At 46.4% G+C, this 23533-nt stretch overlaps 1 protein-coding gene across 1 annotated transcript in view; it reads left to right on the forward strand.

Annotated features, from left to right (window-relative positions):
- LOC135506266 (ALK tyrosine kinase receptor-like) overlaps positions 1-23533 on the forward strand; it is a 769161-nt gene that overhangs the window by 680715 nt on the left and 64913 nt on the right. Inside the window, 3 exon segments of the mRNA XM_064925805.1 lie at positions 11210-11246; positions 13075-13240; positions 22871-23018. Of these exon segments, the coding sequence (XP_064781877.1) occupies positions 11210-11246; positions 13075-13240; positions 22871-23018 (351 nt within the window).

The raw sequence follows: 23533 nt of genomic DNA on the forward strand, positions 1-23533 counted from the left end.
TACACGTAACCTTGTGTTCATGGTCAACGTCTATGGTTGAAGACTGCAATTTAGTGGTCATGGACAGTAGTGTAAAGTACTTAAGTAAAAATACTCGAAAGTACTACTTAAGTAGTTTTTTGGGGTATCTGTACTTTACTTTACTAATTTTTTTCCAACTTTTACCTCATTACATTCGAAAGAAAATGATGAACTTTCTACTCTATACATTTTCCCTGACACCCAAAAGTACTAGTTACATTTAGGATGCTTAGCAGGACAGGAAATTGTCAAATTCACACACTTATCAAGAGAACATTCCTGGTTATCCCTACTTCCTCTGATATGGCGGACTCACTAATCACAAAAGCTTAGTTTGTCAATGATTTCTGAGTGTTGGAGCGTGCCCCTGGCTATCCTTAACTGAAAGAAAATGGTGCCGTCTGGTTTGCTTAATATAAAGACTTTGAAATTATTTATACTTTTACTTTTGATACTTAAGTATATTTTACTTTTGATATATTTCAAACCAAATACTTTTAGACTTTTACTCAAGTAGTACTTTACTGGTTGAATTTCACTTAACTTGAATCATTTTCTACTAAGATATCTTTACTTTAACTCAAGTATTAATTACAATTGGGTACTTTTTCCACCACTGGCCATGGTCAATGATTTGTGCCAATTGCATAATAAGAGGCCATATCTAGCATTGACCACACACCCTGTTCCATTCCTTTCTCATTGTTCAGCAATGTACAGTGGGGTGATCAAGTACAGTGCCTTGCGAAAGTATTCGGCCCCTTGAACTTTGTGACCTTTTGCCACATTTCAGGCTTCAAGCATAAAGATATAAAACTGTATTTTTTTGTGAAGAATCAACAACAAGTGGGACACAATCATGAAGTGGAACGACATTTATTGGATATTTCAAACTTTTTTAACAAATCAAAAACTGAAAAATTGGGCGTGCAAAATTATTCAGCCCCCTTAAGTTAATACTTTGTAGCGCCACCTTTTGCTGCGATTACAGCTGTAAGTCGCTTGGGGTATGTCTCTATCAGTTTTGCACATCGAGAGACTGAAATTCTTTCCCATTCCTCCTTGCAAAACAGCTCGAGCTCAGTGAGGTTGGATGGAGAGCATTTGTGAACAGCAGTTTTCAGTTCTTTCCACAGATTCTCGATTGGATTCAGGTCTGGACTTTGACTTGGCCATTCTAACACCTGGATATGTTTATTTTTGAACCATTCCATTGTAGATTTTGCTTTGTTTTTGATCATTGTCTTGTTGGAAGACAAATCTCCATCCCAGTCTCAGGTCTTTTGCAGACTCCATCAGGTTTTCTTTCAGAATGGTCCTGTATTTGGCTCCATCCTTCTTCCCATCAATTTTAACCATCTTCCCTGTCCCTGCTGAAGAAAAGCAGGTCCAAACCATGATGCTGCCACCACCATGTTTGACAGTGGGTATGGTGTGTTCAGGGTGATGAGCTGTGTTGCTTTTACGCCAAACATAACGTTTTGCATTGTTGCCAAAAAGTTTTGGTTTCATCTGACCAGAGCACCTTCTTCCACATGTTTGGTGTGTCTCCCAGGTGGCTTGTGGCAAACTTTAAACAACACTTTTTATGGATATCTTTAAGAAATGGCTTTCTTCTTGCCACTCTTCCATAAAGGCCAGATTTGTGCAATATACGACTGATTGTTGTCCTATTGACAGAGTCTCCCACCTCAGCTGTAGATCTCTGCAGTTCATCCAGAGTGATCATGGGCCTCTTGGCTGCATCTCTGATCAGTCTTCTCCTTGTATGAGCTGAAAGTTTAGAGGGACGGCCAGGTCTTGGTAGATTTGCAGTGGTCTGATACTCCTTCCATTTCAATATTATCGCTTGCACAGTGCTCCTTGGGATGTTTAAAGCTTGGGAAATCTTTTTGTATCCAAATCCGGCTTTAAACTTCTTCACAACAGTATCTCGGACCTGCCTGGTGTGTTCCTTGTTCTTCATGGTGTGTTCCTTGTTCTCTCTGTGCTTTTAACGGACCCCTGAGACTATCACAGTGCAGGTGCATTTATACGGAGACTTGATTACACACAGGAGGATTGTATTTATCATCATTAGGTCAACATTGGATCATTCAGTGTATCTAATACTTGTTCTCCCCACTATATGTTGACCTTGCACACAACCACAAGGTAGTGGTCGTGGTCAACGCTTTACTACTGTATCTGATCATACCCCAGTTACATAATCAGAAACCACATCTAACATTGACCACACACTGTCACGTTCTGACCTTTATTTCCTTTGTTTTGTCATTATTTAGTATGGTCAGGGCGTGAGTTGGGGTGGGCAGTCTATGTTTGTTTTTCTATGATTTGGGTATTTCTATGTTTCGGCCTAGTATGGTTCTCAATCAGAGGCAGGTGTCATTAGTTGTCTGATTGAGTATCATACTTAGGTAGCCTGGGTTTCACTGTGTGTTTGTGGGTGATTGTTCCTGTCTCTGTGTTTGCACCAGATTGGGCTGTTTTGAGTTTTCACGTTTCTTGTTTTGTTAGTTTATTCATGTATGGTGTCTTTATATATTAAACATGAATAACCACCACGCTGCGTTTTGGTCCGCCTCTCCTTCACCACAAGAAACCCGTTACAGAATCACCCACCACAACAGGACCAAGCGGAGTGGTAACGGGCAGCAGCAGAAGCAGCGCGATAAAAGAGAGGAGAGAAGGCAGAAGGCAGAGCGGCGCTGATATGAGGAGGCAGCATGGCGGCGTGGATGGTAGCCCGAGAGTCAGCCCCAAAAATTTATTGGGGGAGGCACACAGGAAGTGTGGCGAAGACAGGTAGGAGACCTGCGCCAACTTCCTGTGCTTACCGGGGGGCGAGAGAGACCGGGCAGGCACCGTGTTATGCGGTGGAGCGCACGGTGTTCCCTGTGCGGGTGCATAGCCAGGTGCGGTACATACCAGCTCCGCGTATCGGCCGGGCTAGAGTGAGCATCGAGCCAAGTGCCATGAAGCCGGCTCTACGCATCTGGTCCCCAGTGCGTCTCCTTGGGCCGGCTTACATGGCACCAGCCTTGCGCACGGTGTCCCCGGTTCGCCTGCATAGCCCAGTGGGGGCTATTCCACCGTGCCGCACTGGCAGGGCGACCGGGAGCATTCAACCGGGTAAGGTGGGCAGGCTTGGTGCTCAAGAACTCCAGTGTGCCTGCACGGTCGGTCTATCCGGTACCACCTCCACGCACAAGCCCTCCGGTGGCAGCCCCCCGCACCAGACTGTCTCTCCGTCTCATCCCTACAGGTGCTCCCGCCTGTCCAGTGCTGCCGGAGCCTTCCTCCTCTCCAGTGCTGCCGGAGTCTCCCGCCTCTCCGGCGCTGCTAGAGCCTTCCTCCTCTCCAGCACTGCCGGAGTCTCCCGCCTGTTCGGCGCTGCCAGAGCTCCCGCCCCTCATTCCAGAGGCGCGAGAGCCCCTCATTCCAGAGGCACCAGAGCTACTCAGTCCAGCGCTGCCAGAGCCTTCCTCTCCAGCGTTGCCGGAGCTTCCCGTCTGCCCAGCGCCATCAGAGTCGCAAGTTTCCCCAGCGCCATCTGAGCTGCCCGTCTGCCCAGCGCCATCTGAGTGACCCGTCTGCCCAGCGCCGCCTGAGCCACCCGTCTGCCCAGCGCCGCCAGTGCCGCCAGTCTCCCCAGCGCCACCAGTGCCACCAGTCTGCAAGGAGCCACCAGTGCCGCCAGTCTGCAAGGAGCCGCCAGTGCCACCAGTTTGCAAGGAGCCACCAGTCAGCCAGGTGCCGCCAGTGCCGCCAGTCAGCCAGGGGCCGCCAGTGCCGCCAGTCTGCCCAGCGCCGCCAGTGCCACCAGTCTGCAAGGAGCCGCCAGTGCCACCAGTCTGCAAGGAGCCGCCAGTGCCGCCAGTCAGCCAGGTGCCGCCAGCCCAGAGCCTCCGCCCCTCTGTCCCGAGCTGCCCCTCAGTCCAGTGGGGTCATTTAGTAGAATCACTGTGGTTAGGAGGCCACGGAAGCAGACAAGAAGGCGGAGGTGAAGTGGGGTCCGCGTCCTGCACCAGAGCCGCCACCGCGGACAGACGCCCACCCAGACCCTTCCCCTTTAGGTTAAGGTTTTGCGGCCGGAGTCCGCACCTTTGGGGGGGGGGTACTGTCACATTCTGACCTTTATTTCCTTTGTTTTGTCATTATTTAGTATGGTCAGGGCATGAGTTGGGGTGGGCAGTCTATGTTTGTTTTTCTATGATTTGGGTATTTCTATGTTTCGGCCTAGTATGGTACTCAATCAGAGGCAGGTGTCAATAGTTGTCTCTGATTGAGAATCATACTTAGGTAGCCTGGGTTTCACTGTGTGTTTGTGGGTGATTGATCCTGTCTCTGTGTTTGCACCAGATAGTGCTGCTTTGAGTTTTCACGTTTCTTGTTTTGTTAGTTTATTCATGTATAGTGTCTTTATATATTAAACATGAATAACCACCACGCTGCGTTTTGGTCCGCCTCTCCTTCACCACAAGAAAACCGTTACACACACCTTGTTCCTCCCCTTCCCTTTCTTCTTGTTCAGCAGAGACCTGTGTGTGTGTGTGTTTTTGTGTACCTATGTTTACATGCACCTCTGTGTGTGTATGAGCATGATCGGTTATCAATTGGCCCCAGCCCTGGAATAATAGAATAAGTAGGGATGGATTTACGTTGGGCAACGACCAACAAGTCTCTAGGCGGTTGCTGTTCCTGGGTTGAAAATGACAGATTCAGCCTGGGGACTTCACAGCTTCTTTATAAGTATTTGGTGGAGAGAAGACTGGCTTAAGAATACATTTACTTCTACTGGATATTTTAAAGCCTTTGCAACTTCTAGCCTTAGACCTGGTCAGAATTGAAGGAATGATGGATGGCGCTACATTTCGGGAAATTCTTGAGGGAAACCTATTTGTCTTCCAGAGATTTGAGCCTAGGACAGAGGTTCACCCTCCAGCAGGACAATGACCCTAAGCATACTGCTAAACCAACAATCAAGTGTTTTAAGGGGAAACATTCAAATGTCTTGGAATAGCCTAGTCAAAGCCCAGAGATCAATCCAATTGAGAATCTGTGGTATGACTGTCACGATAATTTCTATCCCGATGTTCTAATTGAACTATTTTATATCTCTGTCTAATACCTGAAGGATGTAAATCTCCAGTTCAAAGAAATAGACAGTCTCAGCCTGCAATAGATCAATTCTTGATTCAGAGATCGCTCTGCCCTTTGTATTAGAGTATATAGAGTATTCTGTTAACTATTGTGTGTGTGTTCTATTGAGGAGGCCCTCTATGAGATAACACTGACAGAGGAGATGTACGATGTCTTATGGTGATAAAACCTAAAGAGCATTCCAGAGAACATGAGGTAATGTTTTTGTGCTATACCGTACCAGGGTGAGATGGTTCCAGTTTGGAGTAGGAGGACCAGACACTGGTCTATACAAATTTTTTTATTTTTTTATTTTTTATTTAACCAGGTAGGCTAGTTGAGAACAAGTTCTCATTTACAACTGCGACCTGGCCAAGATAAAGCATAGCAGTGTGAACAGACAACACAGAGTTACACATGTAGTAAACAATTAACAAGTCAATAACACAGTAGAAAAAAAAAGGGGAGTCTATATACAATGTGTGCAAAAGGCATGAGGAGGTAGGCGAATAATTACAATATTGCAGATTAACACTGGATTGATAAATGATCATGTACAGGTAGAGATATTGGTGTGCAAAAGAGCAGAAAAGTAAATAAATAAAAACTGTGGGGATGAGTTGGTGAAAATGGGTGGGCTATTTACCAATAGATTATGTACAGCTGCAGCGATCGGTTAGCTGCTCAGATAGCTGATGTTTGAAGTTGGTGAGGGAGATAAAGGTCTCCAACTTCAGCGATTTTTGCAATTTGTTCCAGTCACAGGCAGCAGAGTACTGGAACGAAAGGCGGACGAATGAGGTGTTGGCTTTAGGGATGATCAGTGAGATACACCTGCTGGAGCCCGTGCTACGGATGGGTGTTGCCATCGTGACCAGTGAACTGAGATAAGGCGCTGCTTTACCTAGCATGGCCTTGTAGACGACCTGGAACCAGTGGGTCTTGCGACGACTATGTAGAGAGGGCCAACCGACTAGAGCATACAAGTCGCAGTGGTGGGTAGTATAAGGTGCTTTAGTGACAAAACGGATGGCACTGTGATAAACTGCATCCAGTTTACTGAGAAGAGTGTTGGAAGCAATTTTGTAGATGACATCGCCGAAGTCGAGGATCGGTAGGATAGTCAGTTTTACTAGGGTAAGCTTGGCAACGTGAGTGAAGGAGGCTTTGTTACGGAATAGAAAGCCGACTCTTGATTTGATTTTCGATTGGAGATGTTTGATATGGGTCTGGAAGGAGAGTTTGCAGTCTAGCCAGACACCTAGGTACTTATAGGTGTCCACATATTCAAGGTCGGAACCATCCAGTGTGGTGATGCTAGTCGGGCATGCGGGTGCAGGCAGCGATCGGTTGAAAAGCATGCATTTGGTTTTACTAGCGTTTAAGAGCAGTTGGAGGCCACGGAAGGAGTGTTGTATGGCATTGAAGCTCGTTTGGAGGATAGATAGCACAGTGTCCAATGACGGGCCGAAAGTATATAGAATGGTGTCGTCTGCGTAGAGGTGGATCAGGGAATCGCCCGCAGCAAGAGCAACATCATTGATATATACAGAGAAAAGAGTCGGCCCGAGAATTGAACCCTGTGGCACCCCCATAGAGACTGCCAGAGGACCGGACAGCATGCCCTCCGATTTGACACACTGAACTCTGCAAAGTAATTGGTGAACCAGGCAAGGCAGTCATCCGAAAAACCGAGGCTACTGTGTCTGCCGATAAGAATATGGTGATTGACAGAGTCGAAAGCCTTGGCAAGGTCGATGAAGACGGCTGCACAGTACTGTCTTTTATCGATGGCGGTTATGATGTCGTTTAGTACCTTGAGTGTGGCTGAGGTGCACCCGTGACCGGCTCGGAAACCAGATTGCATAGCGGAGAAGGTACGGTGGGATTCGAGATGGTCAGTGACCTGTTTGTTGACTTGGCTTTCGAAGACCTTAGATAGGCAAGGCAGAATGGATATAGGTCTGTAACAGTTTGGGTCCAGGGTGTCTCCCCTTTTGAAGAGGGGGATGACTGCGGCAGCTTTCCAATCCTTGGGGATCTCAGACGATATGAAAGAGAGGTTGAACAGGCTGGTAATAGGGGTTGCGACAATGGCGGCGGATAGTTTCAGAAATAGAGGGTCCAGATTGTCAAGCCCAGCTGATTTATACGGGTCCAGGTTTTGCAGCTCTTTCAGAACATCTGCTATCTGGATTTGGGTAAAGGAGAACCTGGAGAGGCTTGGGCGAGGAGCTGCGGGGGGGCCGGAGCTGTTGGTCGAGGTTGGAGTAGCCAGGCGGAAGGCATGGCCAGCCGTTGAGAAATGCTTGTTGAAGTTTTCAATAATCATGGATTTGTCGGTGGTGACCGTGTTCCCTAGCCTCAGTGCAGTGGGCAGCTGGGAGGAGGTGCTCTTGTTCTCCATGGACTTCACAGTGCCCCAGAACTTTTTGGAGTTGGAGCTACAGGATGCAAACTTCTGCCTGAAGAAGCTGGCCTTAGCTTTCTTGACTGACTGCGTGTATTGGTTCCTGACTTCCCTGAACAGTTGCATATCGCGGGGACTGTTCGATGCTATTGCAGTCCACCACAGGATGTTTTTGTGCTGGTCGAGGGCAGTCAGGTCTGGAGTGAACCAAGGGCTGTATCTGTTCTTAGTTCTGCATTTTTTGAACGGAGCATGCTTATCTAAAATGGTGAGGAAGTTACTCTTAAAGAATGACCAGGCATCCTCAACTGACGGGATGAGGTCAGTGTCCTTCCAGGGTACCCGGGCCAGGTCCATTAGAAAGGCCTGCTCACAGAAGTGTTTTAGGGAGCGTTTAACAGTGATGAGGGGTGGTCGTTTGACTGCGGCACCGTAGCGGATACAGGCAATGAGGCAGTGGTCGCTGAGATCCTGATTGAAGACAGCAGAGGTGTATTTGGAGGGCCAGTTGGTCAGGATGACGTCTATGAGGGTGCCCTTGCTTACAGAGTTAGGGTTGTACCTGGTGGGTTCCTTGATGATTTGTGTGAGATTGAGGGCATCTAGCTTAGATTGTAGGACTGCTGGGGTGTTAAGCATATCCCAGTTTAGGTCACCTAACAGAACAAACTCTGAAGCTAGATGGGGGGCAATCAATTCACAAATGGTGTCCAGGGCACAGCTGGGAGCTGAGGGGGGTCGGTAGCATGCGGCAACAGTGAGCGATTTATTTCTGGAGAGAGTAATTTTCAGAATTAGTAGTTCGAACTGTTTGGGTATGGACCTGGAAAGTATGACATTACTTTGCAGGCTATCTCTGCAGTAGACTGCAACTCCTCCCCCTTTGGCAGTTCTATCTTGACGGAAGATGTTATAGTTGGGTATGGAAATCTCTGAATTTTTGGTGGCCTTCCTGAGCCAGGATTCAGACATGGCAAGGACATCAGGGTTAGCAGAGTGTGCTAAAGCAGTGAGTAAAACAAACATTTACATTGACATTTAAGTCATTTAGCAGACGCTCTTATCCAGAGCGACTTACAAATTGGTGAATACACCTTCTGACATCCAGTGGAACAGCCACTTTACAATAGTGCATCTAAATCATTTAAGGGGGGGGGTGAGAAGGATTACTTATCCTATCCTATGTATTCCTTGAAGAGGTGGGGTTTCAGGTGTCTCCGGAAGGTGGTGATTGACTCCGCTGTCCTGGCGTCGTGAGGGAGTTTGTTCCACCATTGGGGGGCCAGAGCAGCGAACAGTTTTGACTGGGCTGAGCGGGAACTGTACTTCCTCAGTGGTAGGGAGGCGAGCAGGCCAGAGGTGGATGAACGCAGTGCCCTTGTTTGGGTGTAGGGCCTGATCAGAGCCTGGAGGTACTGCGGTGCCGTTCCCCTCACAGCTCCGTAGGCAAGCACCATGGTCTTGTAGCGGATGCGAGCTTCAACTGGAAGCCAGTGGAGAGAGCGGAGGAGCGGGGTGACGTGAGAGAACTTGGGAAGGTTGAACACCAGACGGGCTGCGGCGTTCTGGATGAGTTGTAGGGGTTTAATGGCACAGGCAGGGAGCCCAGCCAACAGCGAGTTGCAGTCTGTTCCAGAGTTCCAGACGGGAGATGACAAGTGCCTGGATTAGGACCTGCGCCGCTTCCTGTGTGAGGCAGGGTCGTACTCTGCGGATGTTGTAGAGCATGAACCTACAGGAACGGGCCACCGCCATGATGTTGGTTGAGAACGACAGGGTGTTGTCCAGGATCACACCAAGGTTCTTAGCGCTCTGGGAGGAGGACACAATGGAGTTGTCAACCGTGATGGCGAGATCATGGAACGGGCAGTCCTTCCCCGGGAGGAAGAGCAGCTCCGTCTTGCCGAGGTTCAGCTTGAGGTGGTGATCCGTCATCCACACTGATATGTCTGCCAGACATGCAGAGATGCGATTCGCCACCTGGTCATCAGAAGGGGGAAAGGAGAAGATTAATTGTGTGTCGTCTGCATAGCAATGATAGGAGAGACCATGTGAGGTTATGACAGAGCCAAGTGACTTGGTGTATAGCGAGAATAGGAGAGGGCCTAGAACAGAGCCCTGGGGGACACCAGTGGTGAGAGCGCGTGGCGAGGAGACAGATTCTTAGGGAGAAGGCTTCTGATGTTGACATGCATGAAACCAAGGCTTTTTCGATCACAGAAGTCAACAAATGAGGGTGCCTGGGGACATGCAGGGCCTGGGTTTACCTCCACATCACCCGCGGAACAGAGAAGGAGTAGTATGAGGGTGCGGCTAAAGGCTATCAAAACTGGTCGCCTAGAGCGTTGGGGACAGAGTGGGGTGCGGGTACGGCGGAGGTAAGCCCAGGCACTGGGTGATGATGAGAGAGGTTTTATCTCTAGACATGCTGGTTGTAATGGGTGAGGTCACCGCATATGTGGGAGTTGGGACAAAGGAGGTATCAGGGGTATGAGGAGTGGGACAAGGGGCTCCATTGTGAACTAAAACAATGATAACTAACCTGAGCAACAGTATACAAGGCATATTGACAATTGAGAGAGACATACAGCGAGGCATACAGTAATCACAGGTGTTGAACTGGGAAAGCTAGCTAAAACAGTGGGTGAAACAACAGCTAATCAGCTAGCATAACAACAGCAGGTAAAAGGGCATTGACTAGGCAACGAGGCCGACAGATAAAAAAAACAAGCAGAATGGAGTACCGTGATTAATGGACAGTACAGCGTGCAACAGCAATGTAGGCAAGTGATCAGAGTCCATGGGACAGGGGGGCTGGACTGGCGAGTGTTATCCAGGTTAAAAAACTAACAATGACTAAATAGCTTGTAGCTAGTTAGCTGGTTAGCTTCGGGAGGTTCTTCAGTGTGTTCTAAAAATTAAAAATAATAGCGATTCCGTATCACATTGGGTGAGGCAGGTTTCCGGAAGGTATATAAAAAAAAAAACGGGAAGAGATAGAAAGTACATATGGGCCACTGCGTGTTTGGGACGCGGCAATGCAGACGGTTAGCAGGCCTGTGCTAACAAGCTAACAGATTAGCAGGCCTGTGCTAGCAGATTAGCAGGCCGGGGTAAACAAGGTAGTAGTTAGCGGACCTGGGCTAAACAAGCTAGCAGTTAGCATGCCGAATTAGCAAGCAATGAAAACTGTTGACACAGCAGTTGCTGTCTGCTATGTATTATAGATGTCTTTCATACAAATCTTAAACTTGTGACCATTCTATGTATCTGTTGTTTGTCATGTAGGTTGAGAGCGGTGTATCTTGGCTATAAAAGAACTTTGTACTTTTGTTTTATCACTCTCAACGGTTCATTAGAAATGGTGAATTGTTGAAAGTCATTGCTATTGCAAAGCCCTTATTATTAAAGATGTAGTTTAAGTATAACTCTGACTCGTGTGTTAAGTTTGACTCTCCTCATTTGATAATACAGAAATTAACCACCACACCTTCAAGTGCAGAGAAAATATTTTTATACACACACACAAACATGTTCAAATCTTAAGTTACGCCTTGCTCAAACAGTTACTTTTCCATTACACACATACATTGTTTGTTATATTCTGCAACATGTTTCATAATTTTCTGCAAGCCTAACAATCTCTCCCCTCCACAGGTGGGGACAGAATGTCCTGTTATTGGTTTCACAGTAGCACAACTTGTCTGTCGATAGCTCCTCATATCCTTTGTTTCACACTTGCTCCCTGCTTTACATGGCTAAACAGGAACAAAATGTCCTGATTCTAATTCTGACTAAAACCACACACATCATCAGATTATAGTTTTATGATTCTAATACATTTCACACAATTATATGGTTTCAAGGTGGAATACTTTATTTGTTCTCTTAAACATACAAATTATTCTATCAATGACTTAAAGATTGCTGTACATCAGCAGAACCTATCCAAATTGAAGTAGCTGGAGCAGGTTTGCCTTGAAGAATGAGTAAAAATCCCAGTGGCTAGATGTGCCAAGCTTATAGAGACATACCCCAAGAGACGTGCAGCTGTAATTTCTGCAAAAGGTAGCTCTACAAAGTATTGACTTTGAGGGGGTGAATAGATATGCACGCTCAAGTTTTCTGTTTTTTTGTCTTATTTCCCTGTTTGTTTCACAATAAAAAATATTTTGCATCTTCAAAGTGGTAGACATGTTGTGTAAATCAAATGACACAAACCCCCCCAAAATCCATTTTAGTTCCAGGTTGTAAGGCAACAAAATAGGTTAAATGCCAAGGGGATGAATTCTTTCGTAAGCCACTGTATCATTCTTTACTGCCTCGTCATTTCTAAACTGGTTAAACCATACTGAACGCTGCACTTACCATTGTTTCAATTTACTACAGTGAAACATGGCAAAATCAGTTTGAATGCTCAGCTAACTCAAACTTTTCTTCCCATTTGCAGTGTAAATCCAGGCTGTAGCGAATGGGGAGTTATTTTTTGCCTAGATTTGCATGAGATTAGTCTTCTCAGATAAACATGGCTGGACCACAACACTGATCGAGTCACTAAATCCTGATTTGGGGGAACGATGGAAATTGTGCCGTTCCCACTGTCCAGCGTGGCTGTCAGATGAAAATGCCATATTTTACCATTCATGAACATACTAATCTCGGTTAACCCAGAACTAAAGTCTTTGGTAATAGGTCAGACGCTCAATTAAATTCTGGGTCCATACGTGATCAGAGAAGAGATAGAATGAGGATCAGAACCGGAATGAAGAGCTCCACCCTCTCTCTTTATAAGTTATCGGAAAGTCTGTGGGCCAAATGTCACCTTCCCTGGGACATCATGCTTTGTCCAAAGCACTAACTAATGCTGCTCCTAATACTGCTCGTTATCTCACTCTTCCCGTTGTATCATGAGAGATCTACAGATACCATTTATGTTTACGTAGTCTGTCCATGAGAGATTACAAACATACAAACACCCAACTTCAGAAACTATTTGGAATACATGTTCTTGATCCTAGAGTCATGAATGATCAGAGTCATGATGTTCGGAGTACATATAGGGGATTCATTGCCTTCAAATTATTTGAAAAATGTAAATGGACAAAATGGAGTTTGGAGATTTTCTTCAGACAGTGATGATAGGCATTTTTTACTACAGTGAAACATGATGAAGATGCTTATTTAATTTATTCCGTTATATCTCACTCGCAATCAGGAGTTAGACGAGTAGGACGGAAAAATTGTTTCTGGCATTTCACTATGTCGGGGTTTATTGATGTGAGACTATAGAGTGTTGGGGGGTTTGTTGAAGTGAAATGAAAGATGAGGCACAATTTGTGTGATGGGAAATGTGATGAGTTTGAACAGTGTTCTGAATGATGAGTGTCTTCATTTGCCTGTGTGTGTGTGTGTGTGTTTGCGCGTGTGCATGCATGTGCAAATGTGTGTGTACGTGTGTGTGCAGATGTTCATGTATGTGTAATCAATGTGTTTTACAGACACCAAATGGGCCTTTCACACTTGTGGGGCAGTGGGTTCAGAGGGGCCCACCCCAACCCAGTGTAGCAGCTCATATCGGAACAGCAACATCAACATTACCGTGGCAACCAGAAGCCCATTCAAAGGCATCCAAATCTGGAGAGTGCCGGAGACTGGCAGCTACAGGTAAATCAAAACACCGGCTGCATCTCTCAATAGTCTTAAGTGGCTTCCTTTCATGGTAGGTGTAACATATAGGCTGAATCTCAAAAGTCGAAATTGGCTTAATTTCATGATAGGTGTAACATACAGTATAGACTGAATCGCAATAGTCTGAATTGGCTTGGAGATGTAGCACATATGCTGAATCTTAATAGTCTAACTTGGCTTTAACGGTAGGTGTAGCACACAGTCTCAATCATCTAAATTGGCCTCCTTTCATGATAGGCGTAACAAAGGGGCTGCATCTCAATAGTCTAATTTGACATCCTTAGGAGAATGTCCAATACAGATTTGCTTTAGACACTCATGCACAGACTCTCTCTCTCTCTCTCTCTATCTCCCTCCCAACCCTCAAGCAGCCTATAAAAAAATCTATAGCCTCGCTCTCTCGTTCACGGACAGCAATCGTCTATCGTTTCCACCTCCTTAAATGAGCGGGGCATTACTGGCTAACCAGAGTCTTTGGGTTAGAGAGTGTGGCTCTAATGGTTAAATAGCATGACTCACACAATTATTACACCCGGCTCTAGTAACCCACAATCACACGGTGATTAAGAGGCTGCTTCTTATGCCTCTCTTTCTCTCTCTCTTTTTCTCTCTCTCTCACCTGGACTCCATTACTTTGTTGATTACCCCTCTATATCTGTCTGCACCTCAGGTTGTTCCCTGCGTCAGCATTGATGTCGTTATTTTTTTCCCCTGTCCAGAAGCTGTTCCTGTTCTATTTCATGGCCATTGTTTATGAAATGTTCTCCCTCTACCTGCTTCTCGTCTCCAGCGTTGATCCCACAGCATGCTAACACCATCAGGGAGTTTTTGTTTGAGTTTGTGATGTCGGGTCCGGGTGCCGTCGCTGATGGAAGCGGGGGTGCCTCAGCTAGCTCATCGGGCTTCCACACCTTAGCTGGCTCGAGAAGTCTTCTTGCCTCGGTTGGCGTGGCAGGCACCCACCCCACATCATGTTTCAGCCAGCCCATCAGGCTCCCATGCCTTAGCGAGTTCAGCAGGCTCCCACGCCTCAGCCAGCTTGTCCAGTGCCCCTGCCTCAGCCAGCCCGTCAGGCATGCCCAGGTGGGACACTGGGTGGCGTCCCTCGAAGGGGGAGGGTACTGTCAAGCCTGTTCCCGCTCCCCCTCTCTGGCGCTTTATATTGGACTTACCTGGACTCCATTAATTTGAAGATTACCCCCTCTATATCTGTCTGCTCCTCAGGTTGTTCCCTGTGTCAACAATGATGTCGTTATTTTTTCCCCTGTCCAGACGCTGTTCCTGTTTTGTTTCAAGTCCGTTGTTTATTAAATGTTCTCCCTGTACCTGCATCTCGTCTTCAGCAAGGATCCTCACACATGCTCTGTTTACAGAAGCCTTATAATGCACTATACCACCTGTGTGTAACGCATTATTGGAATGCTCTTAATATTAACAGCATTAAAGATCAGCGTCACTGTTCGCCCACAGCACCTTTGTTATTGATTTTGTTTTGTTCATGAAACAGAGAGAAGTATCCAGCAGTGCGTATTCTGCTGTGCAATGATGTCAGAAGAAAAAAAGAAAAAAACAGTATTCATTGTTTGCAGTAACTTATTTGTTGTTGATAAATTCTAAATGGCCTTGGCAGTTACACCAGTTAAGTATTTTAGCTTTAAAGGTGCAATATGTAGAAATCGATCTGCCATTACCTGGTTACAAAAATGTTGATTATGTATTAATGTAACGGCTTTCTATAGGTGAAGGAGAGTTGGACCAAAATGCGGCGTGGCTATTGAGATTCATGTTTAATGAAAAAAACACACTAAACACAAACACTACAAAACAATAAACATAACGAAAACCGAAACAGACAATATTGGGGTAAACTAACACAGAACAGGAACAAAAGGACAATCACCCACGAAACAAAGAATATGGCTGCCTAAATATGGTTCCCAATCAGAGACAACGATAAACACCTGCCTCTGATTGAGAACCACTTCAGACAGCCATAGATTTACCTAGAACACCCCACTAAGCTACCATCCCAATAAATGTGAAAAAAACCAGAAAAAACACACCACATACAAAAAACCCATGTCACACCCTGGCCTGACCAAATAGATAAAGAAAACACATAATATTAAGACCAGGGCGTGACAGAAGCCCCCCCCCCAAGGTGCGGACTCCCGGCCGCACACCAAAACCAATAGGGGAGGGTCCGGGTGGGCGTCTGTCCATGGTGGCGGCTCCGGAGCGGGACGTGGACCCCACTCTAACAAAGTCTTAGTCCATCTTCCTCTCGTCCATAGATAGGCGACACTTGCCGCCGACTTTGGCCTAGTAGTCCTCACCCAGGACCCCACTGGACTGAGGGGCAGCTCGGGACTGAGGGGCAGCTCGGGACTGAGGGGTAGCACGGGACTGAGGGGTAGCTCGGGACTGAGGGTAACTTGGGACTGAGAGGAAGCTCAGCACTGAGAGGAAGCTCAGCACTGAGGGGAAGCTCAGCACTGAGGGGAAGCTCAGGCAGGTAGTTGGCTCTGGCAGATCCTGGCTGGCTGGCGGTTCTGGAAGAGTCTGGCTGACTGGCGGATCTGGAAGAGTCTGGCTGACTGGCGGATCTGGAAGAGTCTGGCTGACTGGCGGATCTGGAAGAGTCTGGCTGACTGGCTGCTCCATGCTGACTGACGGCTCTGGCTGCTCCATGCTGACTGGCGTTTCTGGCTGCTCCATGCTGACTGGCGGATCTGGAAGAGTCTGGCTGACTGGCGTATCTGGAAGAGTCTGGCTGACTGGCGGATCTGGAAGAGTCTGGCTGACTGGCGGATCTGGAAGAGTCTGGCTGACTGGCGGATCCTGGCAGACTGACGGCTCTGGCTGCTCCATGCTGACTGGCGGCTCTGGCTGCTCCATGCTGACTGACGGCTCTGGCTGCTCCATGCTGACTGGCAGCTCTGGCGGCTTCTTGCAGACTGGCAGCTCTGGCGGCTTCTTGCAGACTGGCAGCTCTGGCGGCTTCTTGCAGACTGGCAGCTCTGGCGACTTCTTGCAGACTGGCAGCTCTGGCTGCTCCTTGCAGACTGGCCGCTCCTTGCAGACTGGCAGCTCCTTGCAGACTGGCAGCTCTGGCTGCTCCATGCTGACTGACGGCTCTGGCTGCTCCATGCTGACTGACGACTCTGGCTGCTCCATGCAGACTGGCAGCTCTGGCGGCTTCTTGCAGACTGGCAGCTCTGGCGGCTTCTTGCAGACTGGCAGCTCTGGCGGCTTCTTGCAGACTGGCAGCTCTGGCGACTTCTTGCAGACTGGCAGCTCTGGCTGCTCCTTGCAGACTGGCCGCTCCTTGCAGACTGGCAGCTCCTTGCAGACTGGCAGCTCTGGCTGCGCTGAACAGGCAGGAGACTCCAGCAGCGCTGTAGAGGAGGAAGGCTCTGGCAGCGCTAAACAGGCGGGAGACTCCGGCAGCGCAGGAGAGGAGGAAGGCTCTGGCATTGCTGGAGAGGCGAGGCGCACTGTAGGCCTGATGCGTGGTGCTGGCACTGTTGGTACTGGGCCGAGGACACGCACAGGAAGCCTGGTGCGGGGAGCTGCCACCGGAGGGCTGGTGCGTGGAGGTGGTACTGGGTAGACCGGACCGTGCAGGCACACTGGAGCTCTTGAGCACCGAGCCTGCCCAACCTTACCTGGTTGAATACTCCCGGTTGCTCTGCCAGTGCGGCGAGGTGGAATAGCCCGCACTGGGCTATGCAGGCGAACCGGGGACACCGTGCGCAAGGCTGGTGCCATGTAAGCCGGCCCAAGGAGACGCACTGGGGACGAGATGCATAGAGCGGGCTTCATGGCATTTTGCTCGACGCTCACTCTGGCCCGGCCGATACGCGGAGCTGGAATATACCGCACCGGGCTATGCACCCGCACTGGGGACACCGTGCGCACCACAGCATAACACGGTGCCTGCCCGGTCTCTCTAGCCCCCCGGTAACCACAAGAAGTTGGCGTAGGTCTCCTACCTAGCGTCGCCATACTTCCTGTGAGCCTCCCCCCAAGAAATCTTTGGGGCTGACTCTCGGGCTTCCATCCGTGTTGCCCTGCTGCCTCCTCATACCAGCGCCTCTCCGCTTTCTCCGCCTCCAGTTCTTCCTTGGGGCGGCGATATTCTCCAGGCTGTGTCCAGGGTCCTTCTACGTCTAGGAATTCCTCCCAAGTCCAGATATCCTTATTTCGTATCTCCTGGTGCAGGTGCCTGTTGTCACGCCGCTTGGTCCTGTTGTGGTGGGTGGTTCTGTAACGGCTTTCTATAGGTGAAGGAGAGTCGGACCAAAATGCGGCGTGGCTATTGAGATTCATGTTTAATGAAAAAACACACTAAACACAAACACTATATAAACCAAACAATAAACCTAACGAAAACCGAAACAGCCTATAATGGTGTAAACTAACACAGAACAAGGAACAAAAGGACAATCACCCACGAAACACTCAAAGAATATGGCTGCCTAAATATGGTTCCCAATCAGAGACAACGATAAACACCTGCCTCTGATTGAGAACCACTTCAGACAGCCATAGATTTACCTAGAACACCCCAATACATGTGAAAAAACCCCAAGACAAAACGCACCACATACAAAAAACCCATGTCACACTCTGGCCTGACCAAATAGATAAAGAAAACACAAAATACTAAGACCAGGGCGTGACAATTAAAACAAGTATAAAGAATCACTGTGAAATATATATGCACTACCAGTCAAAAGTTTGGATACGTCTACTTATTCAAGGGTTTTTCTTTATTTTTACCATTTTCTACATTTTAGAATAATAGTGAAGACATCAAAACTATGAAATAACACAAATGGAATCAAAAAGTGTTAAACAATTCAAAACATATTTTATATTTGAGATTCCTCAAAGTAGCCACCCTTTGCCTTGATGACAGCTTCCAAACTCTTGGCATTCTCTCAAACAGCTTCATGAGGTAGTCACCTGGAATGTATTTCAATTAACAGGCGTGCTTTGTTAATTTGTGGAATTTCTTTCGTTCCTAAAACTTCTTTGAGATCGGCACCCCTTCCACGGGACGTTGAGCTAACGTAGGGTAAGGTGATTAGCATGAGGTTGTAAGTAACAAGATAACAAGAACATTTCCCAGGACATAGACATATCTGATTTTGGCAGAAAGCTTAAATTCTTGTTAATTTAATTGCACTGTCCAATTTACAGTAGCTCTAACAGGGAAATAATACCATGCTATTGTTTGAGGAGAGTGCACAATTTTGAACATGAAGAGTTATTAACCTCTAGTAACTCCCCATCCCGGGTCCGGGAGTGTAATCATCGACTGACACTAATTAGCATAACGCAACGGACATAAATATTCCTAGACAATATTCCTATTCATGAAAATCACAAGTGAAATATATTGAGACACAGCTTAGCCTTTTGTTAATCACCCTGTCATCTCAGATTTTCAAAATATGCTTTACAGCCAAAGCTAGACAAGCATGTAAAAAACATAGCTCCGTTTGTTCTTCATGTTTGGCTGAGAAATTGCCCGGAAATTGCAGTCACGAAAACGCCGAAAAATATTCCAAATTAGCTCCATAATATCGACAGAAACATGGCAAACGTTGTTTATAATCAATCCTCAAGGTGTTTTTCAAATATCTATTCGATAATATATCCACCGAGACAATTGTTTTTTCAGTAGGACCGATTGGAATAATGGCTACCTCTGTATTTTAAGCAAGAATCACTCTGAGAGCCATCAGGTGACCACTTGCGCAATGTAGCCGCTTACAGGTATTCTTCAACATAAATGCGTACAAATCAAATCAAATGTATTTATATAGCCCTTCGTACATCAGCTGATATCTCAAAGTGCTGTACAGAAACCCAGCCTAAAACCCCAAACAGCAAACAATGCAGGTGTAGAAGCACGGTGGCTAGGAAAAACTCCCTAGAAAGGCCAAAACCTAGGAAGAAACCTAGAGAGGAACCAGGCTATGAGGGGTGGCCAGTCCTCTTCTGGCTGTGCCGGGTGGAGATTATAACAGAACATGGCCAAGATGTTCAAATGTTCATAAATGACCAGCATGGTCGAATAATAATAAGGCAGAACAATTGAAACTTGAGCAGCAGCACGGCCAGGTGGACTGGGGACAGCAAGGAGTCATCATGTCAGGTAGTCCTGGGGCATGGTCCTAGGGCTCAGGTCCTCCGAGAGAGAGAAAGAGAGAGAGAAGGAGAGAATTAGAGAACGGTCACACTTAGATTCACACAGGACACCGAATTGGACAGGAGAAGTACTCCAGATATAACAAACTAACCCTAGTCCCCCGACACAAAATACTGCCGCATAAATACTGGAGGCTGAGACAGGAGGGGTCAGGAGACACTGTGGTCCCATCCGAGGACACCCCCGGACAGGGCCAAACAGGAAGGATATAACCCCACCCACTTTGCCAAAGCACAGCCCCCACACCACTAGAGGGATATCTTCAACCACCAACTTAACATCCTGAGACAAGGATGAGTATAGCCCACAAAGATCTCCGCCATGGCACAACCCAAAGGGGAGCACCAACCCAGACACGATGACCACATCAGTGAATCAACCCACTCAGGTGACGCACCCCTTCCAGGGACGGCATGAGAGAGCCCCAGTAAGCCAGTGACTCAGCCCCTGTAATAGGGTTAGAGGCAGAGAATCCCAGTGGAAAGAGGGGAACCGGCCAGGCAGAGACAGCAAGGGCGGTTTGTTGCTCCAGAGCCTTTCCGTTCACCTTCCCACTCCTGGGCCAGACTACACTCAATCATATGACCCACTGAAGAGATGAGTCTTCAGTAAAGACTTAAAGTTTGAGACCGAGTTTGCGTCTCTGACATGGGTAGGCAGACCGTTCCATAAAAATGGAGCTCTATAGGAGAAAGCACTGCCTCCAGCTGTTTGCTTAGAAATTCTCGGGACAATTAGGGGGCCTGCGTCTTGTGACCGTAGCGTACGTGTAGGTATGTGCGGCAGGACCAAATCAGAGAGATAGGTAGGAGCAAGCCCATGTAATGCTTTGTAGGTTAGCAGTAAAACCTTGAAATCAGCCCTTGCTTTTACAGGAAGCCAGTGTAGGGAGGCTAGCACTGGAGTAATATGATCAAATTTTTTGGTTCTAGTCAGGATTCTAGCAGCCGTATTTAGCACTAACTGAAGTTTATTTAGTGCTTTATCCGGGTAGCCGGAAAGTAGAGCATTGCAGTAGTCTAACCTAGAAGTGACAAAAGCATGGATTAATTTTTCTGCATCATTTTTGGACAGAAAGTTTCTGATTTGTGCAATGTTACGTAGATGGAAAAAAGCTGTCCTTGAAATGGTCTTGATATGTTCTTCAAGAGAGAGATCAGGGTAAAACTACGTCACAATGGTGTAGACACCTTGGGGAATACGGAGAAAAAGTAATCTGGTTGATAGCCCATTCAATGCTCAATTGGGACACATTGGAACGCAGAGATGAGTCACTTCCGGATTGGATTTTCCTCAGGCTTTCGCCTGTAATATCAGTTCTGTTATACTCACAGACAATATTTGTACAGTTTTGGAAACTTTAGAGTGTTTTCTATCCTAAGCTGTCAATTATATGCATATTCTAGCATCTTGTCCTGACAAAATATCCCGTTTACTACGGGAACATTATTTTTCCAAAAATGTAAATACTGCCCCCTAGTCACAAAATGTTAATAAAGAAATTAGGCACATTTGGGCATTCTTAATAGAACATTTTGAACAGAAATGTAATGGTTCATTGGAGCAGTCTAAAACATTGCACATACAAGTGGCCAAAATCTAAATTGCACCTTGGCTGGAATAATACATTATGGCCTTTCTCTTCTCAGTTAGATTTGGGTATGTCATTTCCGGCAAAAATATGGCTTACAGATACTCCCATAAAGCCCATCTCAATGGCTATCTAGCTAGCTTTGTTTGGCCCCGATTGGGGCTTATTTGACAAAGACACAGTTGTTCAAGTGATGACCGCCCACGTCATCGGCATGCCATAAAGGCCTATAGGACACCAAATATGGTATGCTGTAGGATATACTACACCCCCAATGAAATAGTGAAGTCTTGTTACCTTCTAGGATCTCTGAGGAATAGATACGAATGTGATTTGACTTGTTCAGACAACGTTTAAGGTGAGATTTTCACAGATTCCTTTCTTTGCAAATTGAACGAGTGGAAATACAAAATCCATCGTGCGTGCTATATGGACCTTTATAGGATATGAAAAAGTATTTTATCTAACAAAATGACACTTCATGTTATCTCTGGGTCCCTTTGGATGATAAGTCAGAGCAAGATTTCAGAATGTAAGTACACATTTCACCTTCAGAGGTGAATTTATCAAACCTATTGTGTTGAAAAAAGTGTTTTGTTGTCAAGAGCTCTCCTCAAACAATAGCAGGGCATTTTTTCTTAGTAATAGCTACTGTAAATTGGACAGTGCAGTTATATTAACACAAATTTAAGCTTTCAGCCGAAATAAGACACTTGTATTTACTCTAAAATCTTAGTTCTTGATGTAACGCTTTGAATCACTTACAACTGTCCCGTTGACGGAACGCCGAGCCTTAGGACAACAATAATAAGAAGAGACTTGCTTGGGCAAAGAAACACTAGCAATGGACATTAGACCAGTGGAAATATGTAATTTTGGTCTGAAGGTCCAAATTTTAGATTTTTGGTTCCAAAAATGAGATGTGATGTGTGGGAGTGATTTGCTGGTGACACTGTCAGTGATTTATTTAGATTTGAAGGCACACTTAACCAGCATGGCTAACACAGCATTCTGCAGCGATATCCATCCCATCTGGTTTGCTCTAGTGGGACTATCATTTGTTTTTCAAGAGGACAATGACCCAACACACCTCCAGGCTGTTTAAGGGCTATTTGACGAAGAAGTAGAGGGATGGAGTGCTGCATCAGATGACCTGGCCTCCACAATAACCCAACCTCAATCCAATTGAGATGGGTTGGGATGAGTTGGAGCCCAGAGTGAAGGAAAAGCAGCCAACAAGTGCTCAGCATATGTGGCAACTCCTTCAAGACTGTTGGAAAATCATTCCAGGTGAAGCTGGTTGAGAAAATGCCAACGCTGTCATCAAGGCAAAGGGTGGCTACTTTTAAGAATCTAAAATCTAAACTGAATATTGATTTGTTTTACACTTTGGTTGCTACATGATTCCATATTTTCATTTCATAGTTTGATGTCCTCACTTGTATTTTACAATGTATAAAATAGTATAAATAAAGAAAAACCCTTGAATGAGTAGGTGTGTCCAAACTTTTGACTGGTACTGTATATATAAAGATCGTATATTCAGTTGTTTAAAACTGGAGTACATAACCAAAATTAAAAAGACTCAAAAGCTAACCTTAGGGACAGGAAGCATAGGAATAGCACACATAGAACGGATCTACAGCTTATCCGACTTGGTTTCTATGGGGATGACAGATCTATAACTCACATTTCTATGTGAATTTGGTGGGGTAGACCTTTAAGTTCAATTATTTCTAATGCCATGCGCTGGCGGTTCATGCCTTTCCGTTTGTGTGTATGTCCAAAACAGGATCACAGCTTGTGGGGCAGCTGGAGGTCGCAGTGTATTGACCATGGCCAAGTCACATGGTGTCCAACTCACAGCAGACTTCCTGCTTCAGGAGGGCGAATTGCTTCACATCCTGGTGGGCCAAAAAGGAGAGGACGCCTGTCCCAATGTGAGTACCATCTTCCCCAAAACTATTCTGAATAAATGTCAAGGCTCATCACTTTCACACTTATGCCCCATCCCAAATCAGCCACTATCTCCTACCTCTGAGGAAGGCACTTAGAGCTAAAAGGACTGAGTAGATCCAAAAAAACATTTCTCACCCCAGGACACTTCAACTGTTGACTGTCCAGGAAAATTAAGAAAAATGAGCACTCTGTTTCTGCATCGATCAGAAAGATTTATTGACAGGACAAACCATCACCAGTTAAATGGTTCTGGGTTAATTCATATTTTTGGGGGGATGAAGTGCATTTGGGTATACCTTTTTCCAGGACTGTGTAGATCTAAGAGGACTATATCTATAAGAAGGGCCTGATAACTTGGGGGGAAAAAACAAATACAATGAAGACAGACCTAGGTAAAACCAGGGTTCTTATTCCGGAGTCTTTGGGGCTATAGTAATGCTTAATTTTGCCTTCTTATAAGCCAGGTGGAATATATCACTTATACTTTCACTAATGC

The sequence above is a fragment of the Oncorhynchus masou genome, chromosome 2 (assembly GCF_036934945.1).
Source record: "Oncorhynchus masou masou isolate Uvic2021 chromosome 2, UVic_Omas_1.1, whole genome shotgun sequence".
NCBI lineage: Eukaryota > Metazoa > Chordata > Actinopteri > Salmoniformes > Salmonidae > Oncorhynchus > Oncorhynchus masou.